Consider the following 22,774-nt stretch of genomic DNA (forward strand, 5'->3'; position numbering starts at 1 on the left):
TGTACTAATTGTTGTTTCTGAACTGTGTTCAAAAGCAGCCCCATGTAGAGTGCAGTAAAGTAATCTAATTTGGATGTAAATAAGGCATGGGCCCTCTGTGGTTATGGCCTTGCCTAGCATATCACCAGTTAAGCCTATGACAGTGTGAGTTTTAAATTCACTGAGTTTTCTGTTGTCATTTTTTGTGGGAAAGTCCTCTTGCAATTGGCAAGAGAGGGCAAACAGTGCTTCACTGTGGTAGGAGTGGCAGTGACACAGTCAACAAGTCCCGGCCACAGCAAACATGAACTACAGTGTGTGTCGGAGCAACACAGAAGGTGGCTTGAACTCTGAAGAGACAGTGCTGTTGGTGAAGAACAGTGCATTCTGGAAAAAGGAAGGGTAACTCTGTGCTAACCAGCTTTGCTCTGGAGTCAAGAATCGAGGGGAGTGTGTGACTCAGATCAGACTGGCCCAACCTGCTTCCAGGAGAAAGAGAAGGCACCAGAGGCCTCATGCAAACACTCACAGTCATGAGACCCAGGGCAAGGCTGTGATGCAGTCCAGCCTGTAATCAGCTTCGATCACTACTTGCTCAGAGATGTTGTCTCCTTGAGAGGGTGGAATCCACAAAGAAACATTGCTGCCTTGGCCTGGGCAAATGACAAAGTGATGCAGCCTGTGTTATGTAATTTAGAGTTGTATAATCAACCTAGATGGACCTTGTCTTCTGTATCTCAATTAGCCAACACAGCTGTGATTTGAAAGCCAAATGAGAGGGATGGTACCCAGGTGGGAAGAATGGTGCAGGACAAAGAAAGATTTCGTAAGGTGTAGAAAGTCACCTGGAAGCAGCTGCAGCAGCAGGTGTTTCGGGGAACTGATACCTATACTTCTCTGGCCCTGTGGGGAAGATTGAAGCATGAATCCCAAAGCCTCAAAGCCAATGGCTGGGGAAACCTAGCCAGATGGGTGGGGTATAGATAATAAAATTACTACTACTACTACTACTACTACTATTAATGTATGGGGCCTCCAGTAGAACTGAGGCAGCCCCAAATATGCAAGCTCACTGGATCTCCACGCTAGGCATATGAGGCAAGTAGATCACCCTTGCATTCCTAACTGGAACAAAGGTTACCAGTTTCAAAGTGTCCCAAGAGTCCAAGGACTCTAGGATGAGCCAACCCTCAACTGTCCTCTGAATCATCCCATACATTTCCCTAAAGTTATCTGGGACCAGCCGCTGTCCAAGACAGGATTCTTGGCTAAGTGGGCTGTTGCCCTAATTTCGTAGGCACTTGAATGATTATCTTGGTTGACAGGAGAGGCAGATCCTGCCGGTTAGGAACATTCCAGGGTATGGTCTGAAGGCAAACACAAGAGACATCCTGGGAACCACATGGCACACTGCCTTCCATTCTGTTATGGAAGAAAGGCAGGATATAAATAAAATTTGCTAGCAAGTAGTGTATTACATGTGCATGCATTACAGCCACTCCTCTCCCTCCTCTCAGGATCCATTCCTTCCTCCAGCCTCACCTGTCAGGAATCTCTGCCATTTACCCTATACACTCTGTTCTCTAGCAGTGGGTTCCTGTCTGAAATGACAGAAGGCTTTTGAATTATTATATGTAGGTAGAATTGGAAGCTGGTAGCTGAAATGTAACTGCACAATAAGGTTGGGGAGCTTTTACCAGCCCAAGGGATGTAATTTTAGCATTTCATTTTAACTAAATGTTTTGGGGTGTTTTTTTTAATGATGATGATGATTTTACTTAAATTTTATGCAGCTCCTTTTTATGTTTGTCTTAGATTTTGCTTAGAGATCTTTTGGTTCTAGTGAGTGAGATTGTGTGTGTGTGTGTGTGTGTAATTGTCCTTCTGCCACCTGAGAAGGATCCCAGCGGTCTCATAATAATGCAACTAAACGCTGGGCTACTTTGATTTCCACAGAACCTTCTGTCAGTATCTAAACCTGTTTGGCTGACTCAGTTGTATCTCTCAAGTTCCCAAATAAGTTGACTAGAGAAGAGGCAGAGTGTATGTATTTATACTCCCGGAGAATGGGGACACTACCCACCCTAGCCTGCAGCAAGGAGGTGCCCACTTGATCTGCCCAAATGTCTCTGTTCCCATTGTTGCTAGAAGTAGCAGGAGCTGATGGGCCTGTTTAGCCAGAGTCTATAAATAAATATGGTGGTGAGCTCATAGTTTCATTTTGGCCCAGTTCTCACTGAGGGTGTAAATCCTGAATCAGGACTGTACCACTTTGGATTGCAAGTGAGGTTCACATGATTAAATGTTCCCCAGCAAACAAACAAACAAACAAACAAACAAACAAACAAACCATGCACATGGAAAATTAGCACACCCTAGTCCAGACTGCTCCCCAACATACTGGTTTTCTATGAAGCAGATTACATGGGATATAGAAACACAGGAAACTGCCTTATAATGAATCAGGCCACTGGTCCACTTATCTCAGCATGGTCTATCCCAGTGTTTTTTTTCTGAGGAGACACAAGGGGACGCATACCCCTAAGCAGTTTGTGAATTCAAGTTTGGCCTCATTGAGGGGCAGTATTTCAATATGAGTAGGAAAATGAGAGTACCCCTAATGTTTTTTAAAGAAAAAAAACCACTGGTCTACCCAGATTGGCAGTGGTTTTCCAGGGTTCCAGGCAGGGATCTTCTTCCAGCCCTACTTGAAGGTGTCAGGGAATGAACTGGGGACCTTCTGACTGTAGAGCAGATGTTCTACCACTGAGTTATGGCCCTTCTCCTTCCATGACTGGATACCCTGCTATTGTGTAGGTATTGTATATCCAGCCACCTGTTTTCCCCAGTAGAGCAAATAGCAGCTTGGGAGGTGCAGATTAGAAAGGGGAAATGACCCAAGAGAAGGATTGAAGTCCCCTCCCACATGTTAGGATGCTGTCAGCGACTTCCAGCTAGTTGCCCAGAAAATTATAATGACAAGGAAAAGTTTCTTACAGTCCTTTTTTATTTCAATCTTTACAGAGAAAGGCTATAGAATCCAGCCTCTTGGATAATGTCATTGTCCCGAGTGAATCTCCACCCCCCTATCTCTCCCATTTCCTCTTTCGTCATCCTCATCATCTCCTCTATGGGTGCTGCTAAGTGCCCTCTGTCTTTGAGCCCTTTGCTCTCCTACTTTTAAGGCTCTCCGGGTTCTGGGAGATGGAGGGTCTGGAATGCTTTCTAATGACAATGTGTCAGCCAGGTGTTGCTCTGGTTCTCCCATGATTTCCCAACTTCCCCCCTCATCTCCCTCTGAGCTGCGACCTCCCTCAAGACCCTCTTGTAAATCTATACTGTCTTCCTCCTTCCTGGAAGGGTTAGGGTGCCCAGTTCCTGACACTGCTTCTTCTGTCAAAACTGGAGCACCTTCATGGGTGCTTCCAACAAAAAGATGAGACGATCCGCTGGCCAATTCCATGTGGGTCATGCAGTTTGACCCAAGGAGGAGGGTTGTTTATTCATGGTGGAATATTCCATGCTTCAAACTGTAATTCTGGATAGTCCAGAGACACAGGCTCACAGCCTCTGAGAGAAGGAATAACCCACAGAGAACGAACTGTATCCAAATCATCAGGCAGGAATGCTTGAGTACCACATTTGTAAATTGACTCAGAATGATGTGTCTTATTTGTGTCCTTCAAATACACATTATTTGGGACTTAGGTGGACTATGGTGGGTTCCATTTCTCATTGGGTGGCCAGTGACCTAACTGTGGAGGGTGCAGGAAATCTGGCATTAGGCTTCAATTAGCTGCAAATCCTGACATGCTCCTTTCCTTCTCTGTGCTTTAAGTTTCCAGGAAACTAAATGGGGTCAAGGATGACGAAGTTATCTCTTTATTCCAGTACCTTCTGGGAGGCTGGAATGCTAAGAGTATTAAGGCACAGCCCTTGCTGGACTGTACCACTTCCGATTGCAGGTCAAAGATTGCTTGTTGAATTGTCCCTCAGAACAAAAGCTCCCTGTACATAGAAGATTAGTAGGTCAGAGGTGAATGAGTTTATGCTAGCTTCTCCAGGGCCTGATAGTTTTCAACATGCAGGTTTTTGTGTTGGGACACATTTAAACTTTTTTAAAAAAATAATAATTCTATGCCACTTTCCTCCAATGAGCTCAAGATGGTGGAAATGGCTCTCCCCGCTTTCCATTTTACCTTCACAACAACCTTGTGAGGTAGGTCAGGCTGAGAGATGGTGACTAGACCAAGGTCAGACATTGAGCTTCATGGCTGAGTGGGGATTTGAACCCTGGTCTCCCAGGTCCTATCCCAACATCTCCCACCTCCCATCTGAAGTGGGGCAGTCTAGCAACAGTCTAGCAAAGATCTGCTGTCCTGGAAGCTTCTCGCCCAAAGCAGCTCCCTTTGTAGTCACCTTGGGCTTTTTACAGTGGGGGTTGTTGGTCTGCCAAAGCAACAGCCTCCCCATGATGCAGGATCCCAAACTAGCCTAGAACAGATACAATGATCCCCATGTAACTAAGTTTCATCATTTCGTGAGCCTCCCCCAGAAGGTACCAGAACATGATGGAAAGCGATTGCGGAAGAGTCACAACATGATCACCATAAGCCACAAAGTGAGTACTTTCAAAAGCATTAGTACAGGGACAAGCATTTTTTCAGCATGGGAAGGTTATTCTTCCCTACTGTCCTGTGGCAACAGTGATGTGTGTCCCAGCCCTACTTAGGTCCAATGGAGTCTTTCAGAACAGCTGGAGAGAAGCTCCTGAAGTACAGTGGTACCTCGGGTTAAGAACTTAATTTGTTCCGGAGGTCCGTTCTTAACCTGAAACTGTTCTTAACCTGAGGCACCACTTTAGCTAATGGGGCCTCCCGCTGCTGCCGCGCTGCCGGAGCACGATTTCTGTTCTCATCCTGAAGCAAAGTTCTTAACCCAAGGTATTATTTCTGGGTTAGCGGAGTCTGTAACCTGAAGTGTCTGTAACCTGAAGCGTCTGTAACACGAGGTACCACTGTATTGCCTCTGACCATGGTGGGTAAGTAAACACTGGGAATGATCAATCACAGAAAATGAGGGAGTGAAAGAGCTTTATACAGGGCCCACTGCATAATGCAGGTACAAGTCTATTTCACCAAGTGGGCTAGAAACAGCTTTGGGAAGAGGGCAATTTAGATCAGGAAAGCAGCACAAGGAAAGGGTTAAACATCTCCACCAAAACCATTGCTTTGATCTAAATCAGAGCATCCTCCTTTCAATGGCTGCTTTAAAGTGAAAAGCAAAGTGTCTGGAGAATTGATAATAGACATGCTGCCTGTTCTGGCTCTAAGATGAGTGGAGAACCTTCTGTGAGGCACGGGGTGGAACAAAGGCCACCTGCCATTCTGCATAGTTCCCCCCCCCCCACACACACACACTGAGCTTAGCAGTACCTGCAGGGTACAGAAGTCTTGTCTTCCTTCTATGATGTGAAATGTTTGCTAGAGATCCCGCTATTTACCAACCCTTTCTCATTCCCACACTGGGATACATGGCATCGTGTGTGTCTGATAGGGAGTCGCTCTTTTCACAACACAGAATAGTATGCCAGGTGGTCTATGGTCTATGCCAGGTGGTCTAGCCCAGCAATGGCCTTCCTGGTAGTGTTGCCACACTATCAGGACTTCCAAAGAAATGACTCAGAAATGGAAACACATTTATTTATTTAGAACACTTTTTACCCTGCTAATGACCTGGATTATAATGAGCAAATATCCTCCAGTTGTCATTTTCCAGGGATAGTTCCTCCTCTTTTCCTTTGCTTGTCTGGGTAGCATTGTGCTATTACAGACGTTCTGGCCGCCCAAGCACATCAGCTTCAATGTTCCACCTGTGCAAGGACGCCAGCTTGCCAGATGGAACGATTGCCCTTTCTCTCACAGTTTTCCTTACTCGCTGAGCTGATTTCAGGGGTGCAGCTGGAGGAGGGGGAGAAGCCCCTTTGCTGACAGGGTTTGCTAGATGAATCTTGCCCCCTGTGCCTTTTTAAATATACTGTACCTCCCAAAGGCAAATGTAGGGACAGGGCGGTGGGGTTCCCTGGATGAATTCCATTAGTGGAAGCCCTGCACAATGGCGATGGGGCTCTCCTCATCTTCTTCTCCCCATGTGCCTTGCGTGCCCCCTGCCTCTGCTGACGTTGGCTCAGAGTTGGTGTGCAGTCAGGAGAGCCCACAGAAAGAGCCTGTAAGAGGACCCTCCAACATTTCTCCAATGAAAACAGGGATGTCTCATTCCACAATGATAATTTTACTACATTGTAGTAAATACCATTGTATTTATACCCACATCTTACTGGGTTGCCCCAGCCACTCTGAGAGACTTCCAACATATATAAAAACATAACAAAACATTAAACATTTTTTTAAAAACTTCCCTATTACTGCCTTCGGACAGCTTGGGGGTTGGATAACTCCTTAACCTCGTAACATTTCTCCAATGGAAATAGGGACATATTAAGGAAAAGCGAGACATTCTGGGAGGAAATCAGAAACTGGGATCGCTTCTCTAAATCAAGGACATCCCTGGAAAATAGGGACACTTGGAGGGTCTGGGATCATCCAGCGCAGACAGGAAGTTTATTATAGTGCCACATTGACTTCCACCCAGTAGTTCGGTTCACCAGAGACAAGCAATAGAAAAGTGGATAAACTATCTTTGAAAATTAGGGACAAGTGGAACATATGAAGTCATCATAATCCAGGAGCTTCTTTGGTTGAAATGCAGGATTAAAAATTGAATTACTCTAAATCAGGGGTTGTCAACCTGGTCCCTACCACCCACTAGTGGGCGTTTCAGGATCCTAGGTGGGCGGTCAGGGGTTCCACAGCATAAGCTGAATCCTCCTTCCATCGAGCACTGGTGGGCGGTAAGAAAATTCTACCATGAAGAAAGATGCATTAGTGGGCGGAGGGTACAAAAAGGTTGACTACCCCGCTCTAAATAATTAAATAATTTTCTCCTTCTGAGTCATCTCTTCAGAAGTCCTGCTATTGTTGCAATCCTATCAGGAAGAGCTCAGCTATTCTTCGTGTCAAAATGTATGCCTTCACCTACATCTCTCAGAGGCAGAACAGACCAGGTATAGCTGGCATTCTGCGATGTGAACCAGGAAGTCCCAGTGTGGTTCTTCGCCAACTGCGTGATCGCCCATTCAATTATTAGCCTACCATCGGCATAGTTTGTGGCCTATGAAAAACCTCCCCTCTGCAATATAGGAACACTTTGCTGAGCTACCTTCCTGTGTTCTTGTAAGAATGGATTGCAAGGTGGCAAACTATGCAAAGCAATTAGAACACACCAGAACCTGCTCTATAAATGTTTTTAATGGAGAATGCACATTGGTTTGCCAGCCTAGTTGCAATTTAATTTAACCTTGATTACTATCCTCTTCATTTGCCTGGGATAACAGTGTTGGAACTAGCCTTATCCTTAGAAAATATTATCAACCTAAACTTTTTTGGGGGGTGGGGGGAGTTGATATGCAGAGCAGATCCTCACCAAATGCCAAGGGTGTGGTGGGGTCTACGTGGGAGGAGGCAGTGCTTGAGGTAGTCACAGAACTGGCCAATTACAGGGTTATAACTGCATTCGTTTGCACAATTACTGCCATTTAATGCTTGAGTGACTTCCTTCTGAGAAAACATGCAAGTAAAACCTATCACCTTGAACTGATCTGTGAAATGAACTGGTAACCAAAATGGTGCACTCTTAATACTGGTCTTATTTGTGATTGGTGTTAGCCAGGTAGGTATGTTCTAGTCCAGTCTAGGAAACCTTTTTGCCTTCAAATGCCACGTGGCAGTGGATGGGTAATTGGGGCCCACGTGCCACAGGTGTGGCTGGAGCTGTCGGTGGGAGGAGCCATTAATGCACACATTCAAATTCCCACACTGCTGGGAAGGACACACAAGGGGGGAGGGAGGATCAACAACTGTTTGATGGGCTGAAGGAGAACAATTTGCATGTCCAGGGTGGTGAAGCAGGGGCTTCCCATACAAATCAGGGAAGGTCATAGATGCAAATTGGACTGGGATAGCTTGAATTCTGTTGTCTATGCTCTGATAGCATCTAACTCTAGGTTAATTACTGCAACATGTTAAGTGTGGGGCTGCCTCTGAAATTCAGCTAGTGCAGAACACAATGGTGCAAACTCACCAGGGCAAGACAGTTTGTGCATATAGTGCCAATCCTGGCTGGACTTCACTGGCTGCCAATTAGTTTCTTGGCCAAATTCAAAATGCTGTTTTTGATCTATAATGACCACCTGTCCGCATATGAACCAACCCAGACCCTGCAATCATCATCTGAGGCCCTTCTTTGTGCCTTATCCACAGGAAGTCTGGCAACACAAGAACGGGCCTTTTCTGTGGTGGCTCCCATTTGTGGAATGCTCTCCCCAGGGAGGCTTGCCTGGTGCCCTTGTTACATATCTTTAGGGGACAGGCAAAAAATTTCCTCTATGACAAAGCCTTTGACCTTTAACTCTCTGCGGCCTTTTAAAAGTTGGTGGGATGTTTTTTAATATATTTATTTTTCCTCTTGATTTTTTTTTAAAAAATTTTGTTTATGCATTTTCCATTTTTCTTTTTATACATCATGCTTTCTCATCGTACAATATTTCTATGCAGACTTCCCTTTTCCCTCTTGATTTTAATGTATCTATGCAGGTGGCAGAGGGAGGAGGTGTTCTGCCTGTTTGTAAGTCGTTTTGGGTTGGCCTGAGCAAGATAACATAAAGCAACTAACAAATTCAATAAACAACAACAACCCCTGTGGGCGCTCTTGTAATATAATTGCCTTTGAGGTTCTTTGAGGACAGTTTGGTATTTCTCCTTTTTGTACATCGTAATGGCAGATCCTCCTGACTATCTCTCTCAAGTAAATTACAGGCAAGGTGAAAAGTTTAACAAGCCCAACAGATCTGCATCTCAGTTTCAGTATCTCATTTACTAGGAAGACCACATGATGTCCATGCATGTCACAGCCTGGTACAGAAAGAGGTTCTCATGGCGTCTTTGAGGTGCCATGATTCAGACGCTGAGTTGTGGTGACTCCTCCCCAAGTCCCAAATCAGGAAAGAGAAACCTCCGATTCACAAACAAGTTCCTCCACATTCACTCCTCGGGGAACCGCCCTCCTGCCTACCTGCCTGCTTAAAGATCTGACGCAAGGCAAAGGCATGGATACAGAGCCAACCACCCAGCAAACACTCATTGTTCTATAGCTAGGGCTTGTTCATCGTGAGCTTGGGAAGGTCGGAGGCACCAACACCAAATGCCTGGAGAGGTAGCTCCTTGCTGGTTTTGAGGAAGGGAGGTATGGTGCTTGGAAGGAAAGCGGCAGGATGCTGGTGGGAAAACTCCGGGATCTACGGAAAAGATGGTGTGCTTCAAATGACCTCAATGCACGGGACACCTCTGCAGATCTTTTGACCTGTACGTATCTGTGTAGCATATCCATGTGGTTTTGTTTGTGCTATTATGAATGTGGTTTTATTGTTGATTTTATCCCGCTTGCCACCAAGACATTTTTTCTTACCATGTGTTGATGGCATAGAAATGTTTACAAAGAAACAAAAAGTTAATGAGGAGAAGGGTTGACATTTTTGTTTTGCTTCTGTTTCTAGCTGCATTGTGCTCTTATGTTCTTGGATTACTTAACCTTAGCCTTGAATGTGGGATAGGATGGGTTGCAGCATATTCACATCTAGCTTTCGCAATTTTAAAGTTTCTTTTCACCAGCCTAAATGGCAAGAATCTCTACAATCTCTTGTTAAAGCTAATTTCTAGTCCCCTTGCTTGTGGGGAAATGTTTGAAAGGCTGTTCAAAAAGTGCTTAAAACAACAACAACAACCCCACTATTAATTATTACAGTATTTTTATTATCCTTTGGGGGCTTGTTCCTTGGTGTTTCAATACTGAAGTTATTAATTCTGCCACCAGTCTAAATCTACGTGGGCTAATTTATGTATCTGCAGAGGGACTGAAAGGGGCCATCTCCACGTGTATATACAACCCACACTTTCTTCCCCTTCTCACCTCATCTTCTTCTGGAGTTCTTAAAAGTATTTGTGTCCTGCTTTTCATCCAGCTGGTGGCTGCATGTGAGCAAGTGGACAAGGATGTCTGTGACCAAAACCAGTAAGGAGATTCCTGCTGCTGCCCCTTCGGCGGAGTGCCCTGTCTGTTATGAGTCATTTCAGTCTCCGAAAGTGTCGCGCCGGGTGCTGAGCTGTGGGCACACTTTTTGCCACGACTGTCTGGTCAAGTGCCTTTTGGCATCTCGGGATGAGGGTCGGCTACAGAACTGCCTCACCTGCCCCGTCTGTCGCTTTGTGACCTTCCTCTGCAGGAAGAGAGCCTGCTTGCCTTCCAAGATCTCCCCGAACCCTCCACCTTTGGAGCTGCCTCTCTCACCTTCGTTGCTGTCCTTGGGGTCAGCAAACACTTTAGTGGTGCCCGGCCATTTCCTGATGTCCCTGCGTGGCTACGACAGCCACCAGAATGTGTGTGGCTGCCCTAGCATGAACTCAGTGGTGCACCCTGGTTGCTTGGAGCGACAGTCTCACGTCTTCATTATCACTCAGTGTGGGATGCCGCTGATCGAAGAGAACATTGGTGTCACCGCTCTAAACCACGATGTGGAAGCTGCGGGGTCAGTGGCGTCTCAGAGGTCCCTAATAATGGGCTGCTTCCAATCACCCATTGTCTTGGCAATCCTCCTGGTCTCCACTGTTGCTCTGTTGGGGGCTGTTCTCCCCTGGCTACTACTACTAGAATGAACCCTACTCTGCACCCTTCCCCTGCATCTCCTTTTGGGAACCACATTATGAAAAAAGTTATCCCTTTGGCACACCCGCAAAGAATTGCAGGATTTGGGTCGATGGGAGATCCACGAAGGAAACAGAACTACAGGAAATGGTATTTGTACAATCCCTCCCTTGTCATGTATGATGGTATTGCTAAAGTGTGGTTCAGAGGAGCAAGAAAGGTCACCTAGACTAGAGACGGGGTCTAAATATCCTGCTGAGGATAATCAGTGTGTTTATTTAATTGTTACATGCATCAAGGAGCACCTCCAAGGAGCTCAGAGTTGCATTAAAGTTTCCCTGTGAGATTAGGGTAGACTGAGAGGTGACAACATTTCTTAAGACCAACCAATGAGCTTCACAGCTGAGCAGGGATCTGAGCTCACACCCAAACTCAACATTGTAACCGCCTCTGGTGCCAGTATTGCATCCAAGGGGATATGGGCTGTGGTGTGCTTGTTTGGAAGGGCTCACTGAAGCGATTCAATGTCATTCCACCTCTGACTTCAACACTCATGGTAATTTAATAAAGAATAGCCTTTGTGATAAGCCAGGAGCATCTTGGGTGGTTCCAGCATCATGGCGATCCTTGTTCCGCCAGGCAAATCCAAGCTGTTAGCACGTTGCTAACACAGAAGGATTCTCATCCTGCACACCATGTGCTCCTATTGCATTTAATTCTGGGTGCACTACAGGTGAGACAGACCCTCCCAGCTGAGATGGAGTAGAATTAACTTAGGTCTCCTGCTCCAGTCATTAGCAATAGCTGCTCTTCATCTGTTATTGCTCTGTTGTTGCTGACCTCCATCATCTAGCATCAGTCTTGATGTTGTGAAGATTTCAATCACTTGATGGAATATGTTAATTTTGGTTTCATTTTATTTTTGTACCTTCTGTCCTGTTTTCTACTTTTGATATTGTTGTCACACTAAGATTAATAAAAATATTTCATTGCTACTCCTTAGCAAATGGACTTCCTTAGATTTCAAGGGTAGTTTTGTCAGATGGTCTTATTGCCTCCCAGGCCTCCCCCTCCTCCCCCTCCTCCTTCTTCAAAACCTGCCTTTGCTTTTGCCTAGGCAGGCAGAGAGGGAGGCCTGGCAGTTATGCATCTAGTTGATGAGCACACAGGTCACAAGCACCCTCTTCTGGCATTTAGGAGAACAAGCAATTTATCATTTGAATTGCTCATCCTTGGGTAGCGCTGTGGATTTTCAGTGGTGGGTGGGACTAAGCAGAAGGAGTCCAAGGGTGAGTTCACACAACGTCACCACTATTTCAAGTGATGACTAGCAGGTACACAACAGCTATTGCAGGTCAAAACACAACAGGGGCGTGTGCAGTGGGGATTGTGTAGTGGGAAGTGAGGGAGAGAAAGTCTCATTGTACAAACTGAAGTCATCCCACTCATGCATTTATTTAGTTGAACACGACCCAGAGCTTCCATGACACATGGCATCACTCAATACTTTTCAGTGGTGTCCTGTTCACACATTCGGCAGACTGTGACGGAAGAGTGGCTTATGTATGTACAGATGTGGATCCACTGTGAGAATCATGGTTTCTAGACTTCATTCATAGGTACCCTGGAAGGCGCTTTCAAGGGCGCTAACATTACCCAGGTTTACATTTCACTTTTATTTGCTATAAGGAGTGGCTTGATTTATGTGCTTTTTAAAAAAAGCGTTGTGACCTACTTCTCACTGGTGTGACATGGGGAATGTATCATTGTTATTTCCCATGGGCGGGTTTTGTTTTTTGTTGTTCCTTTTAAAGAAAACTAATTAGCAGCTCTACGTAGCTGCTTCAGACATGAAGTAGTGCCATTCTGGGTGTTTCCTCTCAAACCCTTTTACCAATGAATCTCTCTCTCTCTCTCTCTTACACTCACAGGCATATAAACACACCCGGGTTGCCATTAGCTCCATATGGAGAGAAAAAAGCCAGTACAGATGTTTCCTAAGGAGAAAGAGATAAGTGGAGAGAAACAACAGACAAAAAGTTGTGTCTGGTTCCTAAGCCCTTCTACCTTTTCCCGTCTTTTGTTGAGGGAATTTCAGAATTTCCAATGGGCAGAGTTAGGCTGCTGTCAAATGGTGTGCATAATTTGTAGTCCAGTCAAGTGGGCTTGTCTGAGACTTCCTGGTAGCTTTTAAAAAAGTAAACACTCATACCAAATTCACCTACAACTCAATAACTGGATCAAAGAGTGACTCATGCCTACATCCATGTCACAGTAGCTGTGGAACACTAATTTGGAGCGTGGCATCCTGTCTCCCAAAGTGTGCCAACCGATGTTTTGTTTTGAGCAACAACCTCAGCAGCACAAGGGACAAACAGAAGTGAAATAGGGCAAAGCTAAATGGGGCAAGGCAAAGAAGGGCACCATGGACAGCTCCGTTTGGGATTCAAGCTGGAGACTCCATAAGAGCAGTGATATTCATGAGCCTTAAACAGGAGCTGCAGCTCTATCTGTGTAGCTAGTACCACATTCCGCGAGCAAAGCCTCTTCATTAAAGGGGCCCGGCCTGCTTCAGTAGTCATTTACACTGATGGAAAGTGGGAGCCATTAAGATGTCTGAGCCGGAGTCCTCAGCATCAGATGAGAGCCCCCTGGTGTCCTCAACCCAGAGAGGTACTGGCACAAGAGACTTCCCTTCTGCAGGTGCCTCTGGTTTACTGTGGACTTCTGGAGACTGTCCCTAAGGGAAATTTCCTCTCCCACTTCAAATAGCCCAAATAGGAGGAGCCCCAATCCTGGTTCATCACATTAGAAGCCCACAAGCTGGACTCAAGTGCAATAGCCCTTTCCTGCTCATGTTCCCCAGCACCTGTTAGTCAAAGGCATGGGGCCTTTGAACTTAGAGGGGATGTAGCTAACATGCCTAGTAGCCATCTAGTCTTATCCTCTAAAAATTAGTCCAATCATCTTCTAAAGCCATCATAGCAAATTCCATAGTTTAAACGATGTGATATGTGAAGAAGTATTTCCTTTTGCCTTCTAAGATTCAGCTTCAATGGATGGCCCCAAGTTCAAGTATTATGAGAGGGATTTTTTTAAAAAAACAACAACTATCTACTTTCTCCACACTATCAAACTTCTGTAAAATTGTGCATAGTATGGAGGAAGTGGATAGAGAAGGTAGGTACGTGTGAGAAAAGGACCATGAACCTGTCCTGTCTCTGCCGCTATCCAGTCTGATGAATGGAACTACTTCTGGTAATGAAACCAGAGAGGAAGACTAGAGCCAACTAGGCTGTAGAGGCTTTTTCCCACCTGGTCTGGGAAGGCAGGGCCCTGATTGACTCCAACTACAAAAACTGAGGCTGCTGAACCGACTTGTGGCATGTGGTATTGTTTTGGTGAGGTTGTTTCCTGTAATTGATATTAATTTCTTGTATCTTTATTTTGGATATTCTTATGATTTATGTTGAAATGGTTCAATGTGTACTTTTCAATGTTTTATTTATTGTTCATAACTACTTTTGTTAAGTTTGTAATTATGTATTTTTTTACATGGTTGTAAGCCACCTTGAGAATGGTTTTAAGGTGGCATACAAATAAAATGACTAATTGATTGATCAACACTAAACATACTATTGCTAGAAATGGGGGTGGGGGTGGGGGTGGGGTGACTTCTGGGGGTTCCCAAAACACCACTGGCAGTGCAACTCCCCAGTCTTGAGTGCCTGCTCTTTGTCACTTGCTTTGGATATCAGCACATTCAAACCAGCTTTTCCAATGTTGCAAAAGAGCAGACCATCTCAGAATGTGCAAAGCTGGCCATGGGCAAGACTTATAGATGTTAACCAGTCTTAGGAAGCACCAACTGCTAGGTTTAGATGGGCCAGTGGGACAGCAGGGATGTCTATACCTCATCTCCCTGCAAAGTCAAGCTTGGCAGGAGAAACTTCCTTTTTCCTATTGCGCTGAGGTTGGAGGATGCACCAAACTCCCAGCACGGCTGCAGTTCTAGAACATTGGAAACTGTCCTAAACTGAGCTAGATCATTAGTTCATCTAGTTGAGTACTGTTGACATTGACAGGTGCTCTGCCACTGAGCTCTGGCCCTCCCACCAGGTTTTCAATGTGTTGTTTCTAGAAGACCAACAATGGTAGTGCCTATCATGTTCCAGTGGTCCTCCAAGAATGAATGTGACTTGATACCAAAAGCACAAGCAAAACTGTCTGATTTCATGGCTTTTCAATTACAATCCATTAGCTAATTGTTGTTGTTGTTGTTGAAGGACACACATACCACCCCCCTTTTCAATAAAGGCAGAGGTCAAATTCCTTTCCAGTCTGTCCTCAAGTCTTTCCTGCAGGGAAGTTCATGGTGTCACGCACTGACAATGTTTTGCTTAGATTCATCCTTGTTTGTTTGAGCAGGTGCCTCTCAAGCAAATTGTACAGCCCCATTGCCTCCAGCTTTTGTGTTCTGTGGGTAGGGCAGAGAGGAAATGGAAGCAGGCGAAAGAACCCTTTTAGACAATAAAAAAACACACAACGCTCCATGGATTTGATGTATAGTGCTATACACATTTCAGGTTCTATCCAGTGCTGCAACATCCCATCTCTTTTGCTGCGGAGGAATCGTCAGGCTGTGGTTTGCACCTTTAAAAGGGGTGGGGACACAGTTTAGTAGAGCTGGATGAGCTCTATAGTTCTGGCTTTGCAGTATGGGAGGTATGCAGCAGAAAAGAAAAAATAAACAAAAGATTAAAGCAAAAGTTTGACAGGACAGGGAAAGGAGACACCCTTCCTCCTTTTTTAAAGTTTTGGATGAGCTCTTTATACTGGGAAATATGCAGCTACTATGAACATGCAGAGACATAGCTGTGTACAGCACATCTGAAACATGTTCTTTCTCTCAGAGGATTCTGGATACTGTAGTTTATCCCTCACAGAGGTACAATTCCCAGCAACCCTTAACAAACTACAATGCCCAGAATTCTATGAGGGGAAAATGTGCTTTAAAGGTATAGTGCATTCACAGCCCTTACTTAAATGTCTTTAAAAAGTTGACAGAAAAGTGAGTGCATAGGTTGTTGCAGTTGTGTCTCTTAACACTTACTGGTGATGGTCTACAGATGTCTCTGATGCTTATGCAGCCCTATTTCACCTGCCAATGGGAAATGTTGGCTGGGGAAGAAATTCATTTCCCCAGTAACAAAACAGTGTATTTTGAGAGCCAGGAAATACAATATCTCTGCAAAAGAAGTGCAAAAGATCTGAATCACATGCAACAAACAAGTTACAACTGTGCATTTATAATGCAATAAGTTGATCAACCATGAAGTCAGAAGGCAGCAGCAGTACATGCAGAAGGGTAGTGAGAGACTGATTTTGCTTTCATGTCCTGCTTGTCAGAGTCCTAGAAGCACCTGGCTGGATTTCTGAGGCCTTCTGTGTGATCTAGCAGGCCTCTTCTTAGGAATTTATGAGAACAGGAACAGTGAACAGCTAGCCAACCTGGGAGTTTGGGCCTTTTTCATTCACCCACCCACCCAGAGCCCACCTGGAGACATCTTGCTTGCTTTGCAAGTGTTTTGGTGTGAAACAGTTGGGAGGGGAGTAGTTCAGGACTTCTGTTATCACAGTTCCAACCCAAGACGAAGGTTGAAAAGTACACTGTTATCTCTGAAACAAGATACACCAAGGTGCAGGATGGCAACCTTCCTTTGCTTGGCAAATCATATGACTTGATTGCAACGTGGCATGGAGCCAACACTAAATCAACCCGTAGGATTGCGCAGCATGGATATAATACCCTGTCGGTCATCTTCCAGTTGCTGTTATCTGTCTTGTCTCCAGACTACCTGCAGTCCAAAGTCTTGAATTTGATATTCAGATTCTGCAATACTGGAGTTCTTTGAGCATGTCCTTTCCAGTCTAAAATATTCCTCCCTCTGATGGTTGCATTCTGTTTGCTGCATTCATTCTCTGCTTAATCCGTCCAGCCTAACTCAACCAGCTGTTTTTGCAATACATGACTGCAAATACTCCTGGAAGCCACAAGGAGGTGCCAGTGTATCATCATGATGGTTCCACTGATTCCCCTAAAAGCTTTAAAAAAAGAATAGGTACTAAGCTGCAAATATTGACCTGCAGGCTGATAAACGTAGATCAGACCATTTTCTATTGGAGGATAATAGTTTTCTTACCCACATATACAAGCATACCTAGATGCTACTGACCCTGAGCTGCCTGAGTCTTAATGGCAGCTGCTACAGATGTGAGTGAGTCTCTCAGTTACCTGCCGTAGGTGCTAATAAGACTAAGATGCAAGGCTGTAAAAGCAAAGGTTCCATTGGGCAAGCCAGTGGCAACACAATCTGAGACGGCATTGCAAGCTAAGTCTCTTTTCTATACTTAATGTTAAGTAAATGTGCAGTGTTGGTTTAATAATGGAGGGAACTTTGAGAAAACACCCCATTTAGGCGGCACACAGAGCTAATGCTCATGTGTGTGTTTGTTCATATGACTGGTACAGGGCCGGATTTAGGTTTGATGAGGCCCTAAGCTACAGAAGGTAATGGGGCCCTTTATATGTCCAGCTGTCCTTTGTCAACAACAAATTGCCACTTTTTTTTGGTGTCGAATATATGCTATATGGAGACGCGGGTGGCGCTGTGGGTTAAACCACAGAGCCTAGGACTTGCCGATCAGAAGGTCGGCGGTTCGAATGCCCGTGACGGAGTGGGCTCCCGTTGCTCGGTCCCTGTTCCTGCCAACCTAGCAGTTCAAAAGCACGTCAATGTGCAAGTAGATAAATAGGTACCGCTCCAGCGGGAAGGTAAACGGCGTTTCCGTGCACTGCTCTAGTTCGCCAGAAGCGGCTTAGTCATGCTGGCCATATGTACGCCGGCTCCCTTGGCCAGTAAAGCGAAATGGAGCCTACACAACACAAAACACAAAACAAAACACTGTTGCTGCATGTAGGTTTTTATTATTTATTTTTATCTTATATTTTGGAAATGTACATCCAGGTTTTTTTTCTTTATTTTTTGGGGGGGTCCCAAGAGAGTGGGGCCCTAAACCTGTTTAGTTTATACATAAATCCAGCACTGGACTGGTAGCATCAAAGCTCAAGCCCCAAAAGCTGATCATTAATCCCAGGAAATGACATGAGCTTATTCACAGTATTTAACTCAATTGATGAAATGTTTGCTTATGCACCAAGGAAAGGAAAGTCATTAGCGTTCTGGTAATTGCCTCTCCTAGTCAGGCTGATTGGGTTATCTGCCATCTGCCATAATGGGCTGTGGAACTGATGTTCTTTGCTGGCACACTCCCTCCAGCCAGAACACTGCTGCCCACTCAGACGTGGCATGCATTTGTCAAAAGTGGCATAAAGATGGGCAGTAGTCAGGAAACGAACAGAATCCTGGTGCCTACCTCAATACAGAAAGGAGAAGATTCACATAGTAGATCCACACAGCATCATTCAGAGACAGAAACCAGCACCGGTGAATGCTGATTTAGGAAACCTTATTCAACCTCTCCTAGACTGTATCTACGGGATGTGGGTGGCGCTGTGGGTTAAACCACAGAGCCTAGGACTTGCCAATCAGAAGGTTGGCGGTTCAAATCCCTGTGACGGGGTGAGCTCCCATTGCTCGGTCCCTGCTCCTGCGAACCTAGCAGTTCGAAAGCACGTCAATCTTTACCTAGATAAATAGGTACCGCTCTGGCGGGAAGGTAAATGCGTTTCCGTGCGCTGCTCTGGTTTGCCAGAAGCGGTTTAGGCATGCTGGCCACATGACCCAAAAGCTGTACGCTGGCTCTCTCGGCCAATAAAGCGAGATGAGCACCGCAACCCCAGAGTCGGCCATGACTGGACCTAATGGTCCGGGGTCCCTTTACCTTAGAATGTATCTACCTGGAAAATCTGGGGATTGAACCTGATGTCTTCTACATGCAGAGTAGCTGCTCTATCACTGAGCTACAGCCCTTCCTGCCAACCTGCTATATGCTATAGTTTTTTCCTGTTAGGGATTCAGTATAAGACAATAAGCCATTTTAAATATGTGTGTATTCAAACACATCCACACATGCAAATGAGCAGCAAGCTTGGCCTTGTGCAGGTCAGCAAGAAGTATAGAACTACGCCTTGTAAGTCAATCAGTAGGCAATTCCTTAATAGAAAATGTGTGGGAACATCTCAAAGCACACTTACTTCTAAAAGGTCCCTGCCCCCTAATTGTTCACAGGGAGTCCAAGGGAAGAGGGCTCATCAGCCATCATAATGACCCACTTATTGTGAATCCCACCTCAAGATGAGTTAGTGTAGGTAGTTTAGGTATAGAAACTTAATTCATGTATGCAACTACAGCGGCAAGAATGTTATTTGCCCAAAACTGGAAAGAAGAAGAAGTCCCAGCAAAGGAAGAATGGATACAAAAACTTATGGGATATGCAGAAATGGCGAAACTTACCGGAAGAATAAGAAATCAAGATAACAGACTTTTTTTATATAAAAGAATGGAAATGGTTTATTGAATATTTACATATAAGTTGTAAACAGATAAAAACATTGGCAGGATTATTGTAATAACCTGCAGTTTCATAAGAGTATATATTTAAAGAAGATGAATAAGTGAGCAAATTAAGTTAATTAGGGTATGCAGAAGATATTAAAAATAAATTCAAGGAACTGCAGAAAGAGGGGGAAGGAAGTCAAGTTTTGAAATGTCAAAGAGATTGTAAAATCAGTGAAATGTATAAATCTGAAAAGTATAAATAATTCTTAAAAACAAAAACTAAAAACAAGACAAATTAGTCAAAAGGACCACAGGGCAGACCAGGACCAAGCAGCAAGTCAGAACAAGAGGATGAGCCGGGAACAGAGTGCACCAGAAATGCACCAGAGCTCAGGAAGACCTTGTTCATAATGTAAAGCTCAACTTGGCACAGAGAGCCCTCTTATACTCTTTCCTGCCCTCGGGGATCCAATAGCCAAACTGGACCGGTAGAGTCCATCCCCAGCTTGGAGAAACGTCCCTGAAGTTCAACGGTTCACCACACAGTGGAGCTGTACATATACCCAGCAGCACCTGGCAACAAATTTGGCAAGTCCTGTAGGCACAGGAAAAGCTCCACAGTCAGTGAAAAGCCAGGTGGAAAAGCTTTCCTATAAGCAGCACCTGCAGCAGGGAGGAGAGGGAGTGACATTGATGACTGAGAAATGAGTATGTATGAGAGATGCAGGAGGGGAGGGGAGGGACAGGAAATAGAGGCACAGGGAGTATGCTTTGGGAGAGAGCTGAAGAACACAGGAAGCGCCCTGCTGGATCAGGTCACAGGTCTATGTAGTTCAGAATTCTATTTCCCCCAGTTGCCAGCCTCTTGAACCTGAGCACAATAGCTTTCTCCTGCTGTTGGTCTCCAGCTTCAGATATTGATACTCAAAAGCAGACTGTCTCTGATTCTGGAGCAGTGGCGTACCATGGTGCAAAATTGTTAGGGACGCAAAATTTCAGCATCTGGTACTGCCGCAATACTGCTGTACACTTCCGTTGCTGGGCTCCACTGAAAACGGCTTCTCCATGTGAACCAGGAAGTGACCTCTCCAGAAAATGAATGACTCTTCTTTTCTTATCTCTGCAGCTGCAATCTTTTGGGTGTTGCGGACACTGTTAGGCAGTTGAATGCACATGAATACTCCATCCGTTTCCCTCCGCCACCTCTCTGCATGACCCTGGACCCTGGCAACCCCAGCTACGCCACTGTCCTGGAGCCAACATATAGCCATCTTGACCTTTAGCCATTATCCTTATTCTCCAAGAATCAGTCTAATTTTAAAGCAGCTGAAGTTGGCATTGGTCACCACACCAAACTAGGCAGTGAAATGCATAGTTTTAGCTATGTGCTGTATAAAGACTCGCTGGGTCCTGAATTTTCCAGCTTTCAACTTCATGGAGCAATCTGCAGGTTCTACTATTACAGGAAGGGGAGAAAAACTTCTCTCTGCCCATTTTCTTATAAACTTCTATTATTTCTTCTCCCCACCCTCACCTTCCTTCCTTCCTTTCTTCCATGGCCCATTGATTCAGCAGCTACTTTGGGGTGGAGAGGTGGGGTAGAGTTGTATGGGAAGAAATCTGCAAACACCAGCTGAAGCATGTAGGGCTGTATGCATGTGTGAACAGGCACCTGACCCATAGAGAGGTGCATTGCTAATGGCTTGGTACTTGGGGCTCATAATGGAAGGAGCCGACTGTTGAGAAGAAGGCACTGCTTTGCAGCCTGCCAATGGCAGGTCTGGGAATTGCATGGAGCCTGGAAGTGCTTCCTTGCTCACTCAATGGCAGGAGATGCGCTGAAGAGACCCATTAGGCAACACTCGGCTTGCTTGGCTTTACAGCTCAGCTGCTGAATAATTGAGCAGGAGCTCAGCAGGCCCACTAGGCCAGCAGCTCAGCAGCTGAATCGCAATAAAGGCAAATAATTCATCATTTGGCTTAATGAGATACTTCCCAAAGAGCCTCATAGACACCACGTGGCTATGCTCTACTAACACAGTCGGAGGCAGCATGCCTTTGAATACCAGTTGCCGGGAATCAAAAGTTAGTTGTTTTGCTCACATCCTGTTTGCAGGTTTCCATACCCTCCAACATTTCTCCGATGGAAATAGGAACGTCCCATTCCATAATGATAATTTTACTATTTATACCCCACATGTCTTATTGGGTTGCCCCAGCATTCTGGGCAGCTTCCAACATATATAGAAACATAATAAAACATTAACATTTTTTTAAAAAAACAAAAAACCTTCCCTATACAGGATTGACTTCAGATGGCTTGGGGGTTAGATAACTCCACACCTGTCAGGGGACTGCCATCGGAACAGGGAAGGGAGGCAGAGGGGCTGTTGGGATACAGGGAACCTCCGAAAATCTTGTGAAGCAGTTCCTCTTTCTGTGGTGGGGAAAGGCACACCTCCAGTGGGGAAGAGGGGAAGGGACCAGAGGATGCTGCTGGGAGCCCCAGTGCCGTACCTCATCAGTCTGAGGGTGGGGAAAGCCACACCTCCAGGGTAAAGGAGGGGAAAGTGCTAGAGGATGCTGCTGGGAGCCTCAGCTTCTTGCCAGGTCGGCCAGGAGGGAAACATGCCTCTTCCGTCACCCACCTTGCGCAGAGGGGTAAAACGCAAAGAAAGAAGGAAACGGCTGGGGGTGACTAAGTTCTTATGTTGGGGGAGGACCCAGAAGGGACCACTCCCAGATTCTGCTAGCGACTGAGGCAGACACGAACTTGTGGTTCTGCACTGTAAATAGTTTTGCACCAAATAAAACCTGTAAAAGACAGGTCAGAGTCCTGCATGATTACTCACGAGCAACCACAACGGCCATCTGACAATAGCCTCCAACATTTCCCCAATGAAAATGTTAGGGACATCCTAAGGAAAAGCGGGACATTCTAGGATCAAATCAGAAACTGGGATGGCTTCTCTAAATCAGGGACGTCCCTGGAAGATAGGGACACGTGGAAGGTCTGGGTTTCCCACAGGTGTCTGGCTGGCCACAGTGAAAACAGGGGCCTGGGCTAGATGGGGCCTTTGGCCTGATCCAACAGGGCTTTTCTAATGTTCTTAGTTTGGGCCTTGTTCACAGGCTCTTGCCGGAAGCAGTTCTACACTCTTTCCCCAAAGTTTCTGCCAGAGAGAGACAGATCAGGATCTGAATCACTTGGGTGTTCATCTACAGGCATCACAGAGACACGTGCCCACTGTGAAAAGGACACGTCCTCACTTATTGCCCTGGCATGACATAGATGGCACAGTCACAAGACTGCAGTCTATTGTCCCTGTGAAATCAATGAGAGACTCACTTGGGGTGTGTCACAGACTTGCAGGTCCTGTCCTAAGCAAAAATGTGGGTGTCACATTTTTGCTATCCTGCAGGGCTTTCTTTCTTTCTTTCTTTCTTTCTTTCTTTCT

The 22,774-nt window shown here is 45.4% G+C and overlaps 1 protein-coding gene across 2 annotated transcripts; it reads left to right on the forward strand.

The window, feature by feature from the left end:
• The first annotated feature begins 9,145 nt into the window (after nt 1–9,145).
• Nucleotides 9,146–15,127, forward strand: RNF222 (ring finger protein 222). 2 transcript variants are annotated; one of them, XR_014153918.1, is made up of 3 exons: nt 9,146–9,458; nt 10,115–10,944; nt 12,726–15,127. XR_014153918.1 is itself a non-coding variant. In XM_081851649.1 (2 exons), exon 2 carries the CDS (start codon nt 10,146–10,148, stop codon nt 10,803–10,805), a length of 660 nt encoding a protein of 219 aa, XP_081707775.1. In that variant the 5' UTR covers nt 9,146–9,458; nt 10,115–10,145; the 3' UTR covers nt 10,806–15,127. The 2 variants fall into 2 exon arrangements, 1 of the variants encoding a protein (XP_081707775.1); XM_081851649.1 differs by having other exon boundaries at nt 10,115–15,127.
• The last annotated feature ends 7,647 nt before the right edge of the window (nt 15,128–22,774 follow it).

This window comes from Podarcis erhardii (genome assembly GCF_964252035.2).
Source record: "Podarcis erhardii genome assembly, chromosome: 2".
NCBI lineage: Eukaryota > Metazoa > Chordata > Lepidosauria > Squamata > Lacertidae > Podarcis > Podarcis erhardii.